Source organism: Gopherus evgoodei, chromosome 22 (assembly GCF_007399415.2).
Source record: "Gopherus evgoodei ecotype Sinaloan lineage chromosome 22, rGopEvg1_v1.p, whole genome shotgun sequence".
In the NCBI taxonomy this organism is placed as follows: Eukaryota; Metazoa; Chordata; order Testudines; family Testudinidae; genus Gopherus; species Gopherus evgoodei.
This window is the reverse complement of record NC_044343.1, coordinates 2,165,125-2,182,344: the sequence shown is the minus strand read 5'-3', so window position 1 is coordinate 2,182,344 and position 17,220 is coordinate 2,165,125. Positions and strand designations below refer to the sequence as shown.

The following is a 17,220-nucleotide window of genomic DNA, read 5'->3' as shown; positions in this document are numbered from 1 at the left end:
TATTGAGCTCCTTTTCTGTAACATTGTGTGTTGCTGCACCATTATAGACATTAAAACTTCAGGAGCTGTTAATAATCTTTAGCACTTAAATAGTGCTTTTCAGCTTCAGAGGGTGTCTATTTATTCTGGAAGCCTTAATAAGGTGGTATTCGTAATGTCCCTGTGAAGTAGGTATTATCTCCATTGAACAAATGAGATTAAAGGACATGCTGATGGCCGCAGATGAAATCAGTGTCAGAAATGTGGATTAGAGATTAGAAATTCCTAGCTAATCTTCCTGTGCTCACACCATTGAACATGAAGTCTCCGTCTCTCTCTTCTTAGGTCTTTAAATCTTCAAGGCATTGTACACACATTAACTTAAGTTCCTAATGTATTGTAAAGAAGGTCATTAAAAGGTATCTCTCTCTGTCCCAAACAGCCTCATGCCCCAGTTCATGTACTGCATAGATAATGCAAATGTATTTTCTCAGAGCATGACCAAAATCCAGGTACCATAACCCTGTTTGTTAAATATCTTTGAATACCCTATATATTCGCCTGAAACAGTCTCCATCTCCTTCTTTGGAGAGCAGCCTAGGTTCTCCAGCACTGAAATCCCTGAACAAAGAGCTGTTCTGCCTCTCTCCATGTCTAGTGCCAGAGGTATGCAGAGAATGAGTGTTTTCTTCTCTCCTCTCCCAAACATGTACAGTTTGCTTTCTCCAGCTCTCCAGTAGCCTTAGAAGCAGAAGTTTCCAAGGCTGCTTTGAACTTGACTCTCCTGGCCAGGAGCACTTTCCTGCCACACCACCACACTTGCTTTAAAATGATAATTGAAAAAGATGCTCAGAAACCAGGGTGATGAGTGCAGTATAATGATCAATAGAGAAAAGACCAAATCAGTTGTTGTTTAATGTTTCCTTCACACTGTGGGTTAAAGTGTTTTTACATTAAAGTAGAGTGCCAGTCTCTCCTTTTGAATACATCTTTTATTCCTTAAAACCGTGTGCTTTACAATAAGGGCCTCTTGTATACAGTTATGTGCAAATGCCACACAAATTTTGGCCTGCTGTTGAAACATACTAAACGCTCAGCAATGCTCATGTCCCCAGATCTCTATATTTGGCAGTTTTGCAGATGCTAATTAATAACCATTTGCACTTTTCATGGAAAGAGCTAAAGGTGGGAATAGCCATTAGCCTTTCTAGCAGAATCGAGTAATGGGGTTGGAGAGTGAGAAGAGGATTTACATAAAAAATGTACAGCTGAAAATGAAAAGGCTGAAGAGCTGCTGCGAAACCATAATGCTAAGGCCTCTCTGACTGCAATCACCCATTGTATCAATGAAATGCAAAGAGCTAGTTTTAAGATGTGTGTCTTGCTTGGCCAGTGAATGTGATTTGAAAGGGATTATGCTGCTTTAAGAATACCCTTTAGGCAATAATCTGTTGTGTGCTCTTGACTGCGTTCTGAGCCACTGTGGAAAGAGCTGCGGGAAGATTAATGGTGCAAACTTGACAATAGCTGTGTAACTAATGACATGGGGGTGATCACAATATCTCATTTCTGTTCTCTTCTGGAGGGCAGGAAACAATAACTGTCCTCCCTCAGGGGGAGAAGGCACAAATGGAACAAAAAACCTGTTAAAGGACACCTCATAAGGTTACTAACACCTGCTTTTAGTGCAATTCCTGCTGATCTAATTACCCTAATTTTAACATGTAAAATAATTAGCTTCTCAGAGGAGCCATAGATAACCTACTGTTAGCAGGTCAATATGAAAGATATTGTGTGTCCTACTTTCAGCAGAGTCTTCAGTGCGGTTTATTTTAGTCCCTTTGTCATTGGTGGCCAGGTTGTGTGTATGAAGGACAGAGAAAATGGAGCAGAAGGAGTAAGGACCCAATTCATCTCTGTCCTGGCATTGAACTTGGTTCTGGGCCTGGGAGAGGAGGCAGTCCTGGAGTTCCTGGTTCGTCTGCCAGCTCACTTTAGAGAGGCATCAGAGGCTGTTTTCACCTGTTGCCGTGGCCTTTCTGACTATGCCCCAGTGTCCACTTGAGAAATTTCAAAATGTTCCCATCATTTCTAACACTTGTTCAGCTCCTCTGATGTCAGTGCTGGGAGCTCTGGTATAGATGGGTCATTGGCTGCCACTGCTGCATCATCTCACCTTTCTCAGTAAAGATCTAGCCATAGCTGACATAATGGTTAAAACTCGGGCACTAGGGGTTCCAAGCACTGTTAACGCTACTGACAAAGATGAGGATTTTAGATACATTTCCCTTTTGTGTATATTGTGAAACACAGGTGGAGGGGATACCCCGATAGAGAGAAAAAGGGGAAAATCAGCAGTATTGTTGCAGCATCTAAAGGTCTGAGTCAGGCACCAGGCCCTGTTATGCTAGGCACTCTGCACAAATATAACAAAAAGTCCTGTGCCCCAGAGAGCTTACAGTCTTAGCTAGGGGAAACCTCATGTTTGCCATTTTTATATAAGCTCCATGTGAAAACTGCTAGAAGAATGGATGCTACCCCTCCATTTCCTTGAACATGGGCACAGCTTATCATTGTCGTGCAAGCCTGCAGTGCCCAGAAGTTATTAGGGCATGGAAAAATTAATGCAAACTCTCTTAGGGAAATTCCTTATTAATGCAGGTGACCTAATAAATCACAAGCAAAAAATGAGACTGGGCTTCTCCGGCAGCCACACAATTGAACACCACTGGCAATCTGTTCAGGCGAGGCCTGGCGTTAGACTAGTGGGGGGTTGAGGCACAGTGGCAGTGCGGTTTGTGGGAGCCCTGTGACTAGTACCGCTATAAATCAAGATTGAAGCGCATTGGCAGAGCTGTGTGGGGATGCGGAGAAGCCCTGGAATACTGGCCTGCTGCAGGCCCACATGTATTGCTAGAAACATGAATGTGAGCACTTGCAGAACTGTTGCCTGCTCTGGTGAGGGCGTGTGCGCTCATACAGACCCAGGTGCAAACATAGCTGCCAGAATTTAATTTGCAAAGTATCTGCAACAGACCATTGATTTCCTTCCCCACACACACACCTCAAATGCAGCTGATACTGTTCAAGGCGAGATTTGATTGATTGATTTGGTCCCTATGACAGAGACTCTGCTGTTCACAGCAGGGGCCTATGTTTGTACTGCATCCAGAATGCTTCCTCTGAGTACCCTCCGATCTCTACACATATGGTGCTGCAGCTGCGCAGCTCTACCGATACAGCTGTGCTTTTGCAGCGTGTGTGGTGAAAACACTCTATGGCGACAGGAGAAAGCTCTCACATCAGCATAAAATAACCACCTCAGTGAGCGGCAGAAGCTATGGCGGCGGAGCTCTGTGCACACGAGCGCTTATGTCGGTGTAACTTGTGTCACTCGGAAGAAGGGGTTGGAATGCCAACACCCCTGAGCGACCATAAGTTTTGCTGTCATAAGTGGGAGTGTAGACATAACTATGTGCTCTTTATCAACAATTTGGAGACAAATATTGTATTGCTCTGCTCTGTCTCATCATTTTCAGCTGAGCAAAGACAATTCTGCCCTGGCACAAATGATCGCACAAGGTGCAGGTCATCCAATGATGTAGGGCTAAGTTCATCCCTAGTGTAATGCTGGGGACGTCAGTGGACTTCCAGCTGGGAAGGGTCTGGCCCATTGTGTCTGAACAGCACCCAGCACAATGGGGCTCCAGGTCTGACTGGGGACTTGAGTATTATCATAATAAGTATATTTACTGCAACTGCTAAGCTACCTGTATGAAGATCTATTTTCTTTAATATTGTATAATCTATTTCCATCCCTAAATCCTAGTGCTTCTGTTTGCCTGTCTGTTCCCATCTCTAGATTCGAATGTGTTTATCTATCCATCCAACCTTCCTTTTATTCATACATCTTCTCTAGGGGCCTCATTCTCCACAGCTTCAAACCTAGTTCAGCTATTTCCACCTGTGCAAAGTGGATGTAAAATGCAAGCATATTAAAATGTCAGTGTTTCACACTCGCTTTGCACAGCTGTAGATGATGGTGCATGGAACAGGGCAGTAGAGGGATCAAGCTGTCTTTCTGAAAGGTTCTGGCTAGATTTAGATAAAAGATATGCAGTTTGGTGTTTTAAACATTAGCCAACATGTTTTAAAACAAGGGTCAGCAACGTGTCCGTGGTAAAAATTTTGAGATCTGTGGTAATTTTTCAAAAAATGGAATGACTGAATGACATAACCCCTTGCCAATGTTCATCACTCAATCCGGTGATTTTGTCAAGTGTCCATCACGAAACATGATGGTGCCACCTTTGTTTTAAAATGTGAATGTAGAAAGGGTAGATTGTATTTTAACATGGACTAGCTGATCAAACAGCTTTGATCCTAATCTAGACTGATCCAGAGCCTTTATATATTAGATTTTACAGCGTAAGGAAGTCCAGGAATGGAGGAAGTGGGAAGTGGGGTTGGGACATCTTTGCAAGGGGCTGATATCTAGCAGCTTGATGCTGCAATGGGTGCAGAGTACAACTGTGCCCAGCAGATGGTGCCTCTGAGCCAGATGGAACCCATTGGAAATAAAGTGAGGAGAGAGAAGAGAGAAATGTGACCGAGATGGGGCAGTTGGCAGAGGAAGGAAGCAGATAAAAAAAAATGAGAGAGAGAACAAAGAAATCGCGACCAAGAGGAACAAACTGTGGAGGCAGCTTCACTTTTTGGGCTGTGGAAAGAACTTCCAGGGTATCTCAGTCGCTGGAATAACAGGGAGCAGGCTGCACTGCTGCAAAGGGTTTGCAAAAGGAGCAAATAATCTTGTGGCTGCTGCCCATGCTGAAGAGAAAAAGGGATCCCGTGAGCCAGAGCAAGGAGGAAACTGCCTGCAGGAGACTGCAATATTTCAGTAGCAAAGTGTGCTCCAAAGTTCTTTCCAGGATCCCCTGGGCTGCAGCTCTTGGTGGGGAGAACCCCCACCCGGGAAGGTTGCCCGAGCTCTTACCCCCTGCCCCTCCCACACATGCTTTGGGATTATAGGTCATTTCTGAACAAACAACAAAACTAGCGGATTTCAGAGTGAAATTCCGGAGGAAATTTAAAGAGCATCCGGATCCGGAGAAAGAGAGAGAAGGAGGAAGGAAAAAATAAATAAAAACGTGGAGTCAATTTAAGGCAACCAAAGAAGGGAAGAGAAGAAAGAAACTGACACTGACCTGGAGATGGGGTGAGATTGACAGTTTGATTATTATTTCCTTGTTGTTTGTTGTATTCATAATTGAAAGACTCTAATGTGTTTTTAATGTAGCAGAGTTGAAGGGATCAGGATTTCCAGTTGCAGTAAAGAAATTCAAGTTTAAATATTAAAAAGTCCCCTAACCTTTAGGGGTTCAGGAAGTAGAGAGTTGCAGAGATTTGTAACTTACTTTATGTGACCAGGTGTGGGTGAAAGGTTCCGGGGGATCCATAGCTTATATAAAATTCAGAATGGCCCTTTGGGGTGAAGTAAAGCACCTACTACCTTTGCAGCCCTTCCCAAAAGTTAGAGATTTCTTATTTTGTTTTCTGTTGTGTTCAGTAAAGTGGACTCTACTTACATTTGTAAATGGGTAAATAGCTTGACTGAAAATCTCTGGTCATAACCCCTAAATTCTTTAAGGGGTTAAATATACTCTAAGTGGCTACTAGGCATTGGCATATAAATGGGAGTTTAGCCTGGTATTTGATTTATGCATTGGTAAGAAACCCCAACTGTGTCATTTCAAGGATCTGACATGCTGCTGTGAGTAAGTTGCTTGTGTAATGAACACTTCTGGGCCACTTAGAAGCACGCTGGGGCTAGACAAAGCCCCTGCCTGCTCAATCTCTCCAAGACTTTGAGTTTGACATTAGAGGAGAAATAACTAAGATTTTAATGGCTTGTGTTTCTTTTGCTGAGTTTTTGATTTCCCTCTTGGGCAGCCTAGGTTAAAAGACTGAACGGGGTGAAACAGATTCAGGTGGCAGAAGGGACACAGACATGAATTCTGATCTCAGAGTCTCAGTGTGAATCTAGAGTAAATCCATTTAAGTCAGTGGGGTTTACTGGGCCAGCTTAGATCAGAAATTGTCCCCTGCTTCCCTGTACCATCTCTGCAATCCATATTGTGACCCCAAAACCCTCAGCCTTGGAATTGCCAGGAAGCGTGTAGCGGGTGGGTAGGTTAGGACTGGCAACTTATTTTCCAGGACTATGGGATGAATCCTTCTTCTTGGAACTGTCATAGCTACACCCAGTGGCTGTGCAGTTTCATTAGAAGGTTCCCACTTCTCACGCAAAACGTTGGGATTGTGGTCACTGCGTCAGTGTTCTTAGATTTCACACTAATGATAGTGTCAAGACAGCAACATTATAGTCAACGTGGAGATGACATTTCCACCCGACCTCCTGTCTTCAGTTGCAGAGAATTTCTGAGCAGAAAGGTCTTTGTGTTGTGCATAAATTACATGGAAAGGTTGAATAGCCAGCAGCAGGTTTAGTCCCCTGGATTCCAAAGAAATTAGGAAAGCGTCACCTTTGAAATGTTTTCCCACCAGTTGGTTTTAGTTGATTTATATTTTAAGCAAGGAGTTAGTCCTTACCCCCCATTGACACTTGTCAGGTTTCCTTGTAACCCTTGTTCCAGCCATATCCATGGTGTAGCTTTCATGGATAATTCATTCCTGAACTCAAACGTATCTCTGGTGTACTGTAGGTTTTAGAGCATTGCCTTTGTAGCTTTAAATAGCTAGTTGTAAATGTCACTTGGGTCACGAGGGAAGTGAATTCAGTCACCTCCTAGCTGAGCCCATACTGGGCATTTGTCCACATTTCAAACTAGCCCAGGACAGGCTGAGGAAAGGCCTAGCTTTGGCTGTTGGTCATGCTTCAGGAGCACTGACCGAGCTGTGCAGGCTTCCCTGTGTGTGACTCCTGCTGTGCAGTGAAGACCATGAGCAGAAATGGATGTGAGCACAGATGAGTGTTAGGGACTGGAGGGGCATTAGCAATACTCTATGGGAAGCCCAGGACTGGTACAGTAAGCGGGCTGCAGGTTGGGGCTGAGGTGTATCAGCAGAGCTGTGTGCAGACAGCATGTCAGCAGCACCTACACGTGGTACTAGCTGCCATGATGGGTCTCGCTTTCTGGAATATGTAAATATCAGTTAGATGCACTTAGGACCCATACCAATGGAGGATTTGGATTGCTGTGCATATAAGCCCCTTGGTTTGTGTGTGGCCAAGGAGGAGCCAAGAGACCTTGGAAGCAGTGTGGGACAGCATGGTAACTGGGCCAAGTACACTGGGCACCCAACAGCAGCAGGTCATCCCTGCTCAGGACGCGTCCCCAGTGGGGACAGGATTCTGGTAGAAGTAATGCTTAACAATGTGCTGGGCCTTTAAGTGTCCCTAGTCCCCTTCCCCGTGCCTGAACTTGCATGCTTGGCATGTTCCCCAGGCTAATCACACTGGAGCATATTCAGCCAGGATTCCTCAGGCGCCTTTTATCTACAAACAGGCTGGGAGGGAGCCGCTTTTCATTCTTCGTACTGAGCTTTCTTGGCTAATTCTGCAGATGGGGAAGTGGCCCGCAGTTCTTCTCACCACTGCGTTCCCACAAAGCAGTGGTTTGCAGTGTGGAATGGAAGCAAGCTGCAGCTAAGAGGGCTTGAGAGCCTGAAGGGAAGAGGCACTATCTCTAGTGGTTAAAGCCAGGGGCTGAAAGTCAGGACTTCTGGATTGTATTCCCACATCAGGAAGGACGTGTGATCTAGTGGCTAGAGCAGCCAGGCCCTTAGAGGCAGCTGCCTGAGCCCTGGGGAGCCCATGGGTTGTTATCAGTCTACGTCCTTTTCGCCCCCCTGCCAGGGCCAACTTTAGGCCTATTCCACCAATTCCCTTGAATCAGGCCCCGTGCCTAAGAGGGCCCCGCTCTCAGTGAGAATCCCTTCCCTGGCTAGAGGTGCCTTTTTACTTTTTACTCACCTGGCAGTGCTCCAGGACTTCGGCAGCGGTTACTTGGCTCGCTCCGGGTCTTCGGCGGCACTTCGGCGACAGGTCCTTCAGTGCCCCCAAAGACCTGGAGTGAGTGAAGGATCTATGGCCTAAGTGCCGCCGAAAACTCAGAGTGCCACTGGGGGAGTACAAACCCCACATGGGTGTTTTTTGGTTGGTTGTTTTGTTTGTTTGTTTTTTAGTCATCCCTGCCGGGGCCCTGACGAAACTGTTTGAATTGGGCCCTGCACTTCCTAAAGCTGGCCCTGCCCCCGGCTAACCTAGGAGTAGCTTTGACGGGCTCTGGAGGGGAGCCACATTCAGCTTTTCCTGTCTAGAAGGATGGGAGGAATGGAATGGGGGAAAGGTGTGGGGGATCCTGTAGGCTCTCCCCTGCTTCGCCCCAAGCAATGTCTCAGTAAAGTCAGCGGGGTTTCAGACTACATCGGGGAGAAAAGTCAAGGCCCTGAAACGGGCATATTCGGGGAGGGAGAGAAGGAAAGAAGGAATCAGTCCACTTGCCCCACATTGCAGTTCTGAGATCCAGGGCTTGGTCTGTCTGACACACACCAGAATCCCATCCTCCCCCAGGAGAAAACTTCATATGGAACAGTCCTGCTGTCTGTGGCCTGCAAAGTGCAGGAGGTCAGACTGGATGATCATGATGGTCCCTTCTGTCTTTAGAGTCTATGAATATTTCCCCTCATTGAAACCTCTGGTTCTGAGAGCTGATAGAGGGGAGAGCAGTGCTTAATTTGCACCAGCAGGGCTTGCCGGCCCGGCACCTCTGGGCTTGGCAGTTCGTGGCCCCGGCACCTCTGGGCTCGGCAGTTCGTGGCCCCGGCACCTCTGGGCTCGGCAGTTCGTGGCCCTGGCACCTCTGGGCTCGGCAGTTCGTGGCCCCGGCACCTCTGGGCTTGGCAGTTCGTGGCCCCGGCACCTCTGGGCCTGGCAGTTCGTGGCCCTGGCACCTCTGGGCTTGCTGCATCAGTTATGAAAATAAAAAAATAGCTTGAGCCCCAGCGCCTCTTTCATTACAAACTAAGCCCTGGATGAGGGCCCTGTCCCTGCTGCATCCAGCACAATCTCTTAGCTGACTCAGCAGGACAGTAGGCTGAACTCCAGAACGGAGCTAGGTGACGGTTCTCTTCCCTGGCTGCCTCTGCTCCCCTATGAGTTGCTTCACCCAGAAAACACAGCCAGGGCTGGAGGAGGGAAAGGACGGTTAGGATATGAAATGAGAATGTGAGTAATTAATGGAGATGACTTTAAAATGGAATCTCGTAGAACAGAGCCCATCCAAAGGGGGAGGAAATTGGGCATCTAAACCCACAAGTCTCCTCCCCCTTAGTGCTACTTCTGATGTCCACCTGGATGCTCCAGTAAGTGCAGAACAAACCTACACCTTCTGCAGGCTGGCATGAACACATCTCTGCAAAGGTCTAAGCCAAGGCCCAGCTTGGGAGCCCTGTCTCTCTCGTACCTTACCACAACAGCTGGGAAAGCTTTGGTGCTCTCTGAACCTGAGTTTAATCACTCCATGGCTTTCTCTCCTGAGGGCCTTTGCCTTTGGGCTTGCTCGCTTTGGCAGCCAGCAGAGCCCAGGTCTGGCAACCTGCAGGGCATGATGTAAAGACAAGTTTCTTGCAGTGATCCTACTCTGTGCTATGATAATACCCTGCAGCCCAGGTGGAACATGCTCTAGAAATCGGCAGCTGGAGCCACAAACCCAGAGTCCTTCCCTGTCCCCCGGCCCGGGGGCTGCTGCGCAAGTATGGTTTATCTGGGCAGATAATTCTGCTGATCTGATCCTTTTGGGCCTGCCGCAAGGTGTCATGTGCTTTGGCTGGCATGAGGCCCATGTGCTGCCCAGGTCTGGGCTAAATGTTACACTATCAGCATCTAAGAAAGGAGAAGCTGCCCTGCCCTGGCAGGTAATTCAGGAGCCCTACAGCGTGGATTCCTCAAACAGGCCTTGCTTCAGCTATGGGGGCAAGCTTCCTGCATGCACCATCACATTTATGGGCATGGCTCAGCCATGCCCTGGCATGCCACAGCAAGATGTGCATCTCATTCTCCCTGGCCCATCCCCCCATCTCTGCTGCTACGGGCCCATGAGGGGGCCCATTACTGGATGCATATGGGGACCCCCCTTTTCATGGGAACTGGGCGGAGCCCCACCAGCCTAATTTCGCACTGGCAGTTTCCAACTGCTGCCCTGGTGGTGGTAAAATGCCTCATTCTAAATCCCACAGGCTTGCGCTGGAGTGCCCCAGAGCAGAAATCTCACTCCGAGACCTGCCAGAGCAAATCTACCTCTTAAAAATCATAGTTAACAATCGTATCTTGGGCAGAACCGCCCCTCCCCATGCACATACTTCAGAATTTATAACGGGGCACTAAGCACCAGCTTCTCTTGAAGGAGCAGCCATGTTAAGGACCGTCACCAGCAAAGATTAAAACAAATGTCTGCTCTCCGCTCATTCAGTGCAGGGGGCTGGGCAAGTGACCAGGACATGATAAGCGATTCAATGAACCAAGCGTGAATGCCACAGGCTGGCAGGCAGGATTGCTGGGCCAGGATTGAGGGCAAAGAATGAAAGAACCTCCAAGAGGAAAACTTCCCCTGGAGTGTGCAACGATCAGGGAAAGGACAGGGAGAAAGATGGAAGGGAGTGAAATAGCAAGAAGAAAGCTTGAGCCAAAGGCAGCTTTGTAGTAGACAGGAGGAACCGCTCTCTGCACCCTCCTCTTGTTCCTACCCACCAAGGAAACCCGTTGGATGCAATAGAGGATCTAAAGCAACCAATAAGAGCCTGCCTCCCTATCTCCACCCCAGTCCCACCCCATGAGCCTTGGCAGGAGGCTGCATTTTAACACATGCCCTTGTGGTTAGGAATCCACAGCTGCGGGAGGAGCTGAAGAGAGATCTTGGAAATGTCAGGCAGGAATTTCCCAGATTGCTGCTGCCTGCACTGCACTGGATTGCACTCCTGACAGAGCAGAGCAGTGACTGAAGAAAGAGCCTTTCCCCAAGGCCTCAGGCAGGGCTAGGACCCTGCTAGGGTGACCAGATGTCCCAATTTTATAGAGACAGTTCCGATTTTGGGGTCTTTTTCTTATATAGGCTCCTATTATCCCCCACTCCCGTCCCAATTTTTCACATTTTCTGTCTGGTCACCCTAGACCCTGCTTGGCAACAGGGATTGTGTCAAAAGAGAAAGAACAGAGAGAATGACCAGTGAGAAGCACTGGAGATGATACTGCACTGTAAAAACTCAGCTCCAGAGATAAATGCTACGGAACGGGCTTTATTGGACCTGATTTATTCCTGACTATGGGAAAACGCTGCTTTTGTAGGATTTTGCACCATCATCATCTTGGAAGGAGGTGCTAGCAAATGTTGTTAGTGCTTAGAAAGGGAGTAAATTCTAATCTCAGCTCTGCCACTGATTCCTATGTCCTGGGGCAAGTCCCTGCCCCTCTGTGTCTCAGTTTGCACACCTGTAAAACAGCTGAGTAGCTCTAATAACGAGGATTAATGAGTGACCACTGTGAGCTGCTCTGATTAAAGGCATCTGCAGCCTTTGGTTCCTTGCTGCATGCTGGAGGTGTGTGAAGGTGTGTGTGAACGCTCACTGAAACAATCCCTTGGGACTGTGAAGATGAATGATGGGCTCTGAATCAGGAACAGGCTCCAGAGCTGAGCTCCCGAGTGGCTGGGCCAGGCTCCTCGGTTACAGTGTGAATGTTGCCTTGCTGGAGCCTGCCAGGCCTGCACCTGTGATGCGTGTTTCTGTAGATCCGTACCAGTGCATGTATTACAGATGCGTTCACGCAGACTTTCCTGGGGCAGGCTCAGGAGGGGCGCAAGGCAAATATTTCTCTGTGAGTGTGCACTGAGGGGCCGGGTAGAGGGAGGAGGAAAGGAAATGGAGGGCCTCTGGAGATAGGGATTCATGTGTGCATACACTACTTAAACCACATGGGGTCTAACTGGGATTTGATTTGATCCCTCTGCTCAGTAAGTTCATCCTATTGATCTTCTCTGCTGTCTCCTAAGAAGGAGCAGCTGCAGCCTCTCTTTGTGGGGCCCTCACTGGGAACTGGGTTCTCCTTTTCCAGCATTTGGGAGTATTTCAGTTTCATTCTCTGAATGGACTGGGTCAGGGCTATTTAAAAAGATACCCCTTCCGAATGGGCCTGTAGGATAAGCTGCCAAAGAGCGGGGGGGGGGGGGCGTTGTCCTGGATGGACTGGACACCCAGCTTTCACTCAGGGCTCAGTCATGCCATGATTATTAGAGGATAGAGGGGTGGGCATTGGTTTTTAACCCTTTCCAGGTTTTGTCTTGTTCAGTAAATGCAGCACTGGTGAAAGTGCTGGATCAGGAGTCCTAGAAATCAATAAAAAGCAACAGAGTCCTGTGGCACCTTATAGTCTAACAAACGTATTGGCATGAGCTTTCGTAGGTGAATACCCACTTCATCAGGTGTGCCTGATGAAGTGGATATTCACCTACGAAAGCTCATGCTCCAATACATCTGTTAGTCTATAAGGTGCCACAGGACTCTGTTGCTTTTTACAGATCCAGACTAACACAGCTACCCCTATGATACAAGAAATCGATGTTGTCTCCTTGTCCCTGGGATGGCAGACATCTGGGCATGCGTCCCGCACTGTACCCTGTGTCCTGACATGGAAGGGCTCACCTCTAGGGGCTGGAGGGAATTCAGTCTCTTGGGCCCATTCAGTTCTTAGCTCCTCTGTTGAGACCACCAGCAAAGGCAACACACCAATGATTAGCTGCTCTGGTGTTTGTGATGTGGGCACCAGTCAGTCAGGAAATGAACTCGGACACTGAGGTGATGGCAGCCATATAAGAACCTAGCTAGAAATAAGGCCAGCAGATAGTTTCATATAAACTGCCTTTTAGTGGGACGACCAAGCCAGGCCTAGGTTCAAATCAGTAACTGACTCTGGCAATGAGTGACAGGGAATGGATCAATTGATGATTACCTGTTCCATTCATCCCCTCTGGGGCACCTGGCATTGGCCACTGTCGGAAGACAGGATACAGGACTAGATGGACCTTTGGTCTGACCCGGTGTGGCTGTTCTTATGACTCAGAGGTGAATGGGTCCATATCTCCTTGCCCAATCGCCAATCTCAGTGAGTGGATTTTTCCTCCTGGAGGCATCTCCCTCAGGATAAGATCTCATTGCAAGAGGAGAAAACAACACTGCCTTAAGACAGCACTGTGATTCTGCAATTCTTGTGTGAGGTGCCTTGATTCCATGGTGATGGGCACGCTAGAAATCGTTAGATTAGCTAGACCACCTCTTTTTCTGCCCAGGAGGGTGGATGGTTGGATTCCCTGCAGCCAGAACGGTAGAACACATTCATCAGACAGCAGCGCATCTTAAACTAACAGTGGGACATTTAACAAGTAAGCTCTCTCCTTCCCCCTCAGGCTGGCGCCAAAACCAGCACAAAGCGGCTGGATCCTTTCCAGTTGCCATCTTCAGGCACTCACTGATCAGTCTCAGTCTGAGCCAGTTCTTTGTCCTTTAACTTTGCTTCTCTCTTAACGATCAGCAAGGGGTCAGCCCTGGGGGAGCGGAGGGGTGTGTGTGTGACTTTATTTACACAAGTCTTTTCCACTGCCACGCTGAAAGGGACTGTCAGCATTTACTGATGTGTGTGACAACCAGATATAGCCATGTAAAATGGGGGTGGGGCAACAGGCAACCTGACTATTCCAATCCTAGGCACTTTGGAGGCTATTTTTAAATGGTTTGTGGTGCTCGTGGAAAGGAGAGATCGATGGCATTGGCCAGAGGAGAGCAGAGTGCAGACAGGTGCTGTGCAGTCCTGCCCCGCAGCCCTAAACTTCAGCCCCCTGCTATTCCAGTTCTGGGTTCTCAAGCATAGCCCTACCAGTGCCTCTCAGCCTCCCTGCTCCTTGCTATTCCTGTCTGGTCTTCTCCTGAGCAGACACTGTCAGCTGTGCTGACTTGTGCCAGGCAGCGTGGTGGTACTTAGTTGCAGAAAAAATGACACATGGTCTCCACTTAACCCTTCCTAAGTCACTGTTGTGTGAACTGTGGAGGGTTCGCCCTCAGGTCCTGGGAGGTCACTGGCTGTTTCACCAAGACCTCCCCAGAGCTGGTATCTCTCATTGGCATGTTTTCGGTTCCTATTCCTCTTTTGTCTTCTCTCCCTTTCAGTTTCCTGCTGAGTCTGTTTCCTTCCTCTCTTTCTTTCTGTCATTTGTTTCTCCCTGCTTCGTTCTGTCGCTCAGACCCTGGGAAGGCTTTTGTTTCTCAGCTCTTGCTTTGGTCTTGTTGAACAAAAAAGCAAAACCCGAGAGGCTGGTCTCATCCGCCAGCCGGAGTCCTCCACAATTAATTTCTCTACCCGCTTATTTGCTGGGGTGAAGAGAAGCCCCCTCCCCCAACAGCTCCAGCATCAGGAGAGGGGCCTGCAGCACGGGAAGTGCTGCTGATGAGAGAGACGTACTAACCAAAGCATTTCTGTAATTCTCCCAAACTGAGCACGAAGCTCGCCCTGGCCTTGGGCTCTGCACTGTCCTGGAGCATGAACTATAGAGAACTAGAAGAGCTGGAGGCAACTGTGTGAGCTTTGAAATCAAAGTCCAAGCAGCCACTTCCTAGAGCACTGTCCATGTGCCAGAGAGGCATCTTGGCTTATTCGTTGCTTGGGTACTTAGGGGTAGGAAGCAGCATCCTGGCCCATTAAACTGGCTCCCCCATTCCAGGAAGCAGGCTACTATTAACAGGGGTGGAGGAAAGTCTGAGTGCTGGAGAGGGAGACGATTCCAAATATTACCACTGTTGTGCAGTGGGCAAGTTAGTTTTGTTTTCTAGCAGGAGGAGAAGGATGGCGAAGTGTCCCCGGTATCCCAGAATGCAACGCACGCAACCGTTTTCCCTTCGTTAGCGCTTTCCAGCTGATGGCCTGAAGGTGCATGAGTGACTGGAGCCTCCCCAGGAGATAGGACAGTGTTTTTAACCCCATTTTGCAAATGGGGAAACTGAGGCACACAAAGGGGTAGGGACTGGACGCACAGCCACACAGTCAGGAATAGAACTGAGGAGTCCTGGCATACAGCCCTGTGCTCTAGCCACCACATTCCAAATGGACATGCAAGTGTAAGGCTTCTGCTCCCAGCTTCAGTGAGAGGAGCCAGGTGGTAAGACAGCTTCCTGGATTCTTCATGTTCTGCTTCCTCAGAAACTGCCTTGATGCAGGTGAATGTGCGTCGAGGTGCAGCCCCTGCAATGCTGCAGGAGCAGCCAACTTGTCACCTGTTCAAACGGGGAGCATCAGAGGTCATTGGTGCTCAGCCGGTTTGGGGGTCAGTGAGGCTTGGGCCTGGAGGGACAGACAGCTTTCCTTGTTAGTACGAAGTCTGGGAGCTCTAGCTTCCAGGAAAGACCTTAGGGCATGAGCTGGCACATCAGTGGAGCTCAGACAACAGCCATGAGCAGGAAGTCCCAGACTGCCCCTCCCCATCATGGCACCTGCGCAGTGCCTATTCCAGTGCAGAGCATGCAGGACTGGAGCAGTGTACTGCCTGGGGAAGCCAGTTCAAAGAAAAGGTGTGAAATGACCAGTGCACTGGAACTGGTCTATTCTGTTACCTACGCGGCATTCCCCTGCCATTTTCTTCCCCTTTCCTTGGGATCTGCAGGAGGCAAAGTAGTGCTGGCCTGTGCGGCTATTGTTTCACAATTACACCATCAGCAGCCAATCTTATTGTCCCTTGAGTCTTGCCCATCTTGGAGCAATCAATACAAAGATTTTTGGTAGTTTTCAGTCAGTAAAAGCCAGCAGTAATCGACCCGCACCTCTAGGGCAGCCTCAGCAGGGAGCCTGAGGACTGAACACCCCAGGGAACTGGCCTCCCCTCTGCCCTGTAGAGGGGTTCCCCCCAGGGTGGTGGTTCACGGGCTGGCTCCTTTGCTGTCTGTGCTTTCTGTGGCACACCAAGTGCTGCAGACGATAACCCCGCAGGCACCAGGGGGTGGTTTGTTCCTGTTTCTAATTGACAAAAATTAGCAACAATAAACATCTCCCGTGTTCCATCCAATCTGAAAAGCTGCAGAAAGCGATGACTAAGGTTCCTCACAGCCTTGGGGCCTGCTGACTTGAGCTCTGCTCTGAAGCGGGCCATGATGTCAGTTGCACACTGGCAGAGGCACATGTAGTCAATTCTAGCTCACGGCCACCCAGCTACTGCAGCGTTCTCTCTCTGGGGAGGCAGTCATTGTGCAGGGACATCTGGTGTGGATCTGGGTTTTATCTAAAACCCACTGAAGTCAGTGGGAGGGTTTCCATTTGGATCGCAGCCTCACTGAGGGCTTGTCTACATCAGAAAGTTGCAGCGCTGGTGAGGGAGTTACAGTGCTGCAACTTAGGAGGTGTACACATCTGCAGGGCACCACCAGCGCTGCAACTCCCTGTTTGCAGCACTGGCCGTACTCCCGTTTTGTCTTGGGTGTAGAGGATCCAGCGCTGGTGATCCAGCGCTGGTAATCAAGTATAGACACTTACCAGCGCTTTTCTTGACCTCCGTGGAATAAGCAGGTATCCCAGCATACCTTAGGAAGCCTCTGGTAATCAAGCTGGTCTCCTTTCCCGGTTTGCTCTCGCGTTCCCCGAACCCCGAGCAAGCAGGTCTCCTTCCCTGAGGTTTGCTGGGTGGTTCCAGGAACGCGAGAGCAAACCGCGGCGAAGCTGGTCTCCTTTCCCGGTTTGCTCTCTCGTTCCCCGAACCCCCGAGCAAGCAGGTCTCCTTCCCTGAGGTTTGCAGGGTGGTTCGGGGAACGCGAGAGCAAACCGCGGCGAAGCTGGTCTCCTTTCCCGGTTTGCTCTCTCGTTCCCCGAACCCCGAGCAAGCAGGTCTCCTTCCCTGCGGTTTGCAGGGTGGTTCGGGGAACGCGAGAGCAAACCGCGGCGAAGCTGGTCTCCTTTCCCGGTTTGCTCTCTCGTTCCCCGAACCCCCGAGCAAGCAGGTCTCCTTCCCTGTGGTTTGCAGGGTGGTTCGGGGAACGCGAGAGCAAACCGCGGCGAAGCTGGTCTCCTTTCCCGGTTTGCCCTCTCGTTCCCCGAACCCCCGAGCAAGCAGGTCTCCTTCCCTGAGGTTTGCTGGGTGGTTCCAGGAACGCGAGAGCAAACCGCGGCGAAGCTGGTCTCCTTTCCCGGTTTGC

General features: G+C 49.2%; 1 protein-coding gene across 4 annotated transcripts in view; it reads left to right on the top strand.

The window, feature by feature from the left end:
- Positions 1-4,559: 4,559 nt before the first annotated feature.
- HOMER3 (homer scaffold protein 3) overlaps positions 4,560-17,220 on the top strand; it is a 33,025-nt gene continuing 20,364 nt past the window's right edge. Inside the window, exon 1 of one of the 4 annotated variants that reach the window (XM_030540104.1) lies at positions 4,560-5,197. Coding sequence is in view for 1 of the 4 variants with exons in the window: in XM_030540103.1 (XP_030395963.1) it covers positions 5,193-5,197 (5 nt within the window). In the remaining 3 variants the exon portion in view is untranslated. The remainder of the gene's footprint in view (positions 5,198-17,220) is intronic. The other 3 variants (XM_030540101.1, XM_030540102.1, XM_030540103.1) reach the window with 3 other exon arrangements.